The following is a 5,813-nucleotide window of genomic DNA, read 5'->3' as shown; positions in this document are numbered from 1 at the left end:
GTGTTCAGCTGGTCAGGAGGGAACCACAGACCTAGTCGTGTCGTTGACACGAAACCTAAAACATGTTATCAAAACCTCACCCACTTCTACTGTATAGTATAATCGAGAGATAGATGTAGGCGTAATACAATTGAGACGACATTCTAGAAGGGTTGGTTTGCTACCACGCTTGGGGTTGAGTTTAATCTAGACGTGAAACTGAAGGGAACCTATACTATCCTGACCAGTAAGTTACTATCATCTCAAAATATGGCTGTGTACGTAAATATAAGAACTGGACTGCTTGGGTGCATGTGAAAAGTTCAAAATTTCTATAAATGGACAGACAAAAGTAAAAGAAAATATCAGACTGCACTAACCAACTAACTACCAGATCTGCAGAAAAAACTGAAAAAGTTAAAGGACAAAAGGTGAAAGGTGGTTAAAAGCATAAAGTGGTCCCAAAATCAGATTGTGACATTATCTTCCTCACCAAGTAATACAAAAATGCAGAGAAATGAAGGCTCCATGAACAAAAGCTTGAGTTAAACTTGCGAACATTCGGATCTGGACTCAATTTCGAAATCAAAACGATTAAACATGCAGAATCCTACGGTTACTCAAACTACTAACATGCAAGGTAACATAAACTAAACGGAGACAAATCTTAGACATTTTCTTTGAGTTAAACCAATTAGAAACTTGTAATACTTGCATAATAACCAGATCTAGCCTACGAGATAAATCGAAGATGCAAATAACAAAATCAACATGAAATCAAGGTAACATAAACTAAACGGAGACAAATCTTAGACATTTTCTTTGAGTTAAACCAATTAGAAACTTGTAATACTTGCATAATAACCAGATCTAGCCTACGAGATAAATCAAAGATGCAAATAACAAAATCAACATGAAATTACTAGATCTAACTAGCTAGACAGAAAGAAATAAAGCGATAACTGAAATTCGAGAGAAAACAAACATCAACTTCATTTTAAACGAGATTCAAAGCACATGATGTTTAAACAAGAAAATAACTACGATCCACATCGGATGCAAGAAAATAACACGAGTTTAAACTACGAAAAACTTAAAAGCAAAACGGTAGAGATTGTTTGCTCCGAGAGCCATGAAACTGTAGATCTTCTAACTACGGTTGCTGGCTGGAACGGTGGTGACTCCCCTTCGGCAGATGACTGAAGTCTTCAAATGATTTTTGGACTAAGAGCGAGGAATGAGAAGTAATGGAGCTAGCCTCCAAGTGTTGACAAAATCGGGTTTCACAACTATTCATTATTATTTTTACAAAAATAAGTACAAAAAAGAAGTGTGATAAACTTTCAGGAACGAAGGGACTACTGTATATCGATCACGATCACTCATGTAAAAGCAAAGAGAGGCATGCAACTTATTAAATAAGTACAACTATTCTTACAACGAGGATTGTAAGGAAAGACGATTTCCAGCAAGAAGGATCCCTTGTCTCTCCTCCTCCTCAACAACCGCCCGATCCTTACTTCTCTCCCTCACTCTATTTTCACATACTCTCTCTCCAAACACTGTAGACTTGCATCCATCTTCACCAAATATCACCCTCACAACTTCCTTTAACTCATCCATTTCAAACGCATATTTCGCCGCCCATCGCTTTACCTTCCCCGACGTCGTCTTCGGAACACTCCGGCTCCTCGCAAGAACCACCACGCCCACTTCCACCCTCTCCTCCTCCCAAACCGCATTCCGAATCCCTTCACACACACTCACCAAAGCATTATTTTCTAGCTCGGGCTTGAGCACCTCGGCCACGAGCATCACCACGCCCCGATGCTCGAACGCTGCGAGGCATCCTGGCCTCAGCAGCCTCGGGCAGCTACCATAGGCCGCTGTCTCCACGTAATGGGGATGCACCGCGCCCTTGATCACATCGGAGCACCGTCCCATCACGTAGAGATACCTCTCCTTTCCAACGACTACTCCCCTGTCGCCGGTCCGGATGTAGCAGCCGGCTACTCTGTCGCGTAGCCGGCTGTTAAAGACCTCACGCGTTAGCGACGGGTGGTCGAGGTACCCAAGGGCGGTACCCGGGGAAGAAATCCATATCTCACCTTCAACGCCGTCGTCGACGGGGTCATGAGTTTCCTCGTTCACCACCATAATTTCGATATCTTCCTCTAGCGTTTCTTCTCTTGAAGTAGGCAGCTTCGCGCTAGGCAGCAGATTCTTGTGAATTGGGAAATGAATTGGGAAACCGCCGCCACCGCCGCCGGTCCTCCACGCCGTCGAAACAAAGGTGCAATTCTCTGCCAAGCCATAAGATGGAGATATGCACGATGGATTAAGCCCCAATGGCAAGAAAACTCGGACGAATTCGTCGATGGAAGCCTTGATTATTGGCTCGTTGATGATGATTAGGTTTTTGAGGGTTTCGAGGTGGAGGCCGGAGGTCCCACCGCCGCGTCGAACGACGAGAGGCAGCGCGAAAGAGGGGACGGGGGTGCAAGTGGCCTTATACTCGGTGATCATCTCCAGCCACATCCTAGGGTGGGCGACGAACGCGCTGGGTGATGCCAGCACGCACGTCGCCCCGGATACAACAGTCAACAAAAGAAACAATAACCCGCAATCGTGGTACTGAGGCAGCCATAACGCGATCATGCTATTCAGGTGAAGGTCGTAGGACCGCCTCGCCGCCCGGACGTTGTGAGCGGCGGCGCCTGCCGTCACGAGGACGGGTTTTGGGATGCCTGTGGCTCCCGAGGTGTACTGAATTAAGTACACCTCGTTCGCTCTACATCCCTCATATCCCGACGTCTCGTGATGCTCGCTTTGTTCCATCAAATCCTCAGTCGCGATCCATCTGAGTTGTTCCAGAAGCGTCGACAGACGGCTGCTCGTGCATGAGGAGTATTCTCCTGCATAGTCATGCGTAGTAGTCAGAAACGGACGCAGAAAATAATACTTAAAAACATATTCTGTGTTATTCATAGGAGCTTTTGCATTAATTTACACAAAATTTAAATAAATTTAAAGATTTTATAAAATAAGAAACAATTTTAAAAAACAAAGTTGGTAGGGGGGGTCTAAATACCCCCTTACCTGCAGCGCGGATATAACTGCGTGTGGCTAAGGCGGCGCAAGGCTTCGTTTGGGAGAGAACCCTCACAAGGTGGTGGTGGTTGTGATTGTTTGCTAATGAGAGGTGGGGAGGGGTGACGGGAACCGCGATAAGCCTGGCTCGTTGGCAAGCGAAGATGATCTCCACCAGCTCAAGGCCCGGCCCGCTGAGTATGACCACAGTGTCGCCCTTGTGCAAAGATTGTGATAACGACGATGAAATGGAATGCACAGCGGAGTTGAGCTGCGCGTAGGTTAAGAAGGAGGGGCCCTCCACCCGGTCTTCGGCCCAAATGAAGGCGGGCTTGTGGCGGAAGGCGGGGAGGCTGGCCCATATTGGGAGGTACATATCCACTACGGGCTGGTCCGGGAAACAGGGATCATAGTTTTCACAACTCATGATTTTTTGCTAGCGCGCGCGCGTGTGTGTGTGTTAGATTTAGTAGAAAATATTGTGGATATAAATATGATAAACCACGTGAGCAGGATTGGGACTGTAACGGTATCCTACACGTAGATGGATACAAAAATTGTGAGTACGACTAAAAAATATTCCATGGATATCCCAAATTTTGTGATTAAAAACATGGTACAGCTGGTGTTTATACATGGATTATGCTTCGTTATTTACTATGTTGATGAAAGGGTCCAATCCTCTCGAATATCCCACGTACATTTCTAAACTCAAGCCCACAATGAAGACATAAACTTTCGACTGGTTACGAGATCATAATTGCATATTTATGTCTCAATTTAATTTTAAACATCAAAATAAGTTGTGTATATGTAGAGCATCAAAGACTAACAACTTGTGAGTGAAAACAAGGTATATAATAAATGTAGCTAATACTCTATTCGTCCTGAAAATTTGTTAGTATTTATTTCTAGAGTAAAGGCAAAAATTGGTCCTGAACATATGACCATTTTACGTTTTTGGTCCTAAGCATTATCTTTTGGATTTGTTGGTCCTGCACATTGAAATTTGATCATTTTGGTCCTCCATCAACATTTTCGTTAAAAACTAACGGTCAACTGGTTTAATCATAATTTTGACCAAATTAAACTTTTCATTCTGATTTTTACTCCCTAATTAATTCCCCAATTATTTTTATAAACATCCTAAACCCATCATCACCACCCCCGAACACGATCCACTCCAGCTTCTTCGCCGCCGCTGGCCGCGACTCCGGCGACGACATGTCAAACAAATTTCTCTCATTTTTGCCATCCTCTTCAATTGCTTGAATTGCTTCTTCCTTCTGCTTCAAGCTGTAGAAAAACCCACTCTTTATTTGGGAATTCATTTTTCGAAACCCCTAGCCCCAATTTTTTCAATTTTGTGAAACCGAGCGAAGGGGTATTTGAAATCGAAGGAGAAATTGGGAGGATAAGATTTTTCTGGTGAAAATTATCGATCGATAAATTGAGATTAAATTGAAACTGAGGGAAGAGGATGGGAGGGGAGGTGGCGTACCTCACTGTTGGGGGAGAAGGAAGGGTGTGATGAGGGGAAAATAGCGATGGCGGAGAGGAAGTATTCGGCGCCGTCGGTGGGTTCGATTTTGTCCGATTTTGTTGGGTTCTTGATTTTGTTTAGCTAGCAGATTTGAGGTTCTCCCATTTTTGTTGGGTTTTTCAATTTTGGGATTCTTCGATTTTGTTGGATTCTTGATTATGTTAGGTATTTGAAGATGAATTTCAATTTTATATTTTTTGAATGAATGGAGAATTTGAATTTCTGTAGATTAGAATTTTGAGATGAATGGGATGAAAAAGATGAAAGATGAGAGGAAGGAGGAAGATAGAAATTGAAGTGAAACACTCCACATAAGAAACCTAAACATATTATTTAATTGAAGTGAAACACTCCCTAAACATATTATTTAATTCTAATTTTAAAAGCATATTTATAAAAATAATTAGGGAATTAATTAGGGAGTAAAAAATCAGAATTAAAAGTTTAATCCAAAAGATCATGTTTAGGACCAAAAACGTAAAATGATCATATGTTCAGGACCAATTTTGGCTTTTACTCTTATTTCTATTTTTGTCTGTTCTTAAAAATTCTCATCTTTCACTTTTAATATTTTTGGTAATGGACACAAATTCCACTAACTCATTTTCACTCATATTGTATTATAAAACTAATTAATACTCCTTCCGTCCATAAAAAATACATGTAGTTGTGTATGATACGGGTTTTAATGTGAAATTGATAAGTAAGAGAGAGGGAGAGAAATTAAAAAAGTAGTGTTAGGGGTGTTCGGTTTGCAAGATTGTATCAGTGATTAAATTTGTAGTGAGTTTGGTTCATGAGATTCTACCCCGCAACTCAATCCTAGATGAATAATAATGGGATAATTAGTCATAGGTAACCCCCTATGACTAAATTAATCTCACAACTCAATCCTAGATTGTATTTTGGTATTATTTTATCTTGGAAACCGAACACCACCTTAGTGGATTGTGGGTTCCACATTAATAATACTCTGTCCATCCCATAGAACTAGGCCATATTTCTTTTTCCGTCCGTCCCAAATTAACAGTCCATATCTATTTATGGAAAAATTTTTCTCTTTCTGTTTTACTTTATTATTTATAGACCTCACCATCTGCTATACAATTTCAACTATTTTTTCTCCTTCTCTCTTACTTTATCAGTTATGCATTAAAACTCGTGTCAACCCTAAATGACCTATTTTAATGGGACAGATGGA

General features: G+C 41.6%; 1 protein-coding gene across 1 annotated transcript; it reads right to left on the bottom strand.

The window, feature by feature from the left end:
- Positions 1-1,413: 1,413 nt before the first annotated feature.
- Positions 1,414-3,496, bottom strand: LOC121760493 (long-chain-fatty-acid--AMP ligase FadD26-like). The gene is made up of 2 exons (XM_042156151.1): positions 3,079-3,496; positions 1,414-2,894 (listed from the first exon to the last, which is right to left on the bottom strand). The coding sequence occupies exons 1-2, from the start codon at positions 3,494-3,496 to the stop codon at positions 1,414-1,416; spliced, it is 1,899 nt and encodes a 632-aa protein (XP_042012085.1).
- Between the last annotated feature and the right edge of the window lie 2,317 nt (positions 3,497-5,813).

The sequence above is a fragment of the Salvia splendens genome, chromosome 13 (genome assembly GCF_004379255.2).
Source record: "Salvia splendens isolate huo1 chromosome 13, SspV2, whole genome shotgun sequence".
NCBI lineage: Eukaryota > Viridiplantae > Streptophyta > Magnoliopsida > Lamiales > Lamiaceae > Salvia > Salvia splendens.
The sequence above is the reverse complement of the archived record's forward strand: the minus strand, read 5'-3'. Positions and strand labels throughout refer to the sequence as shown.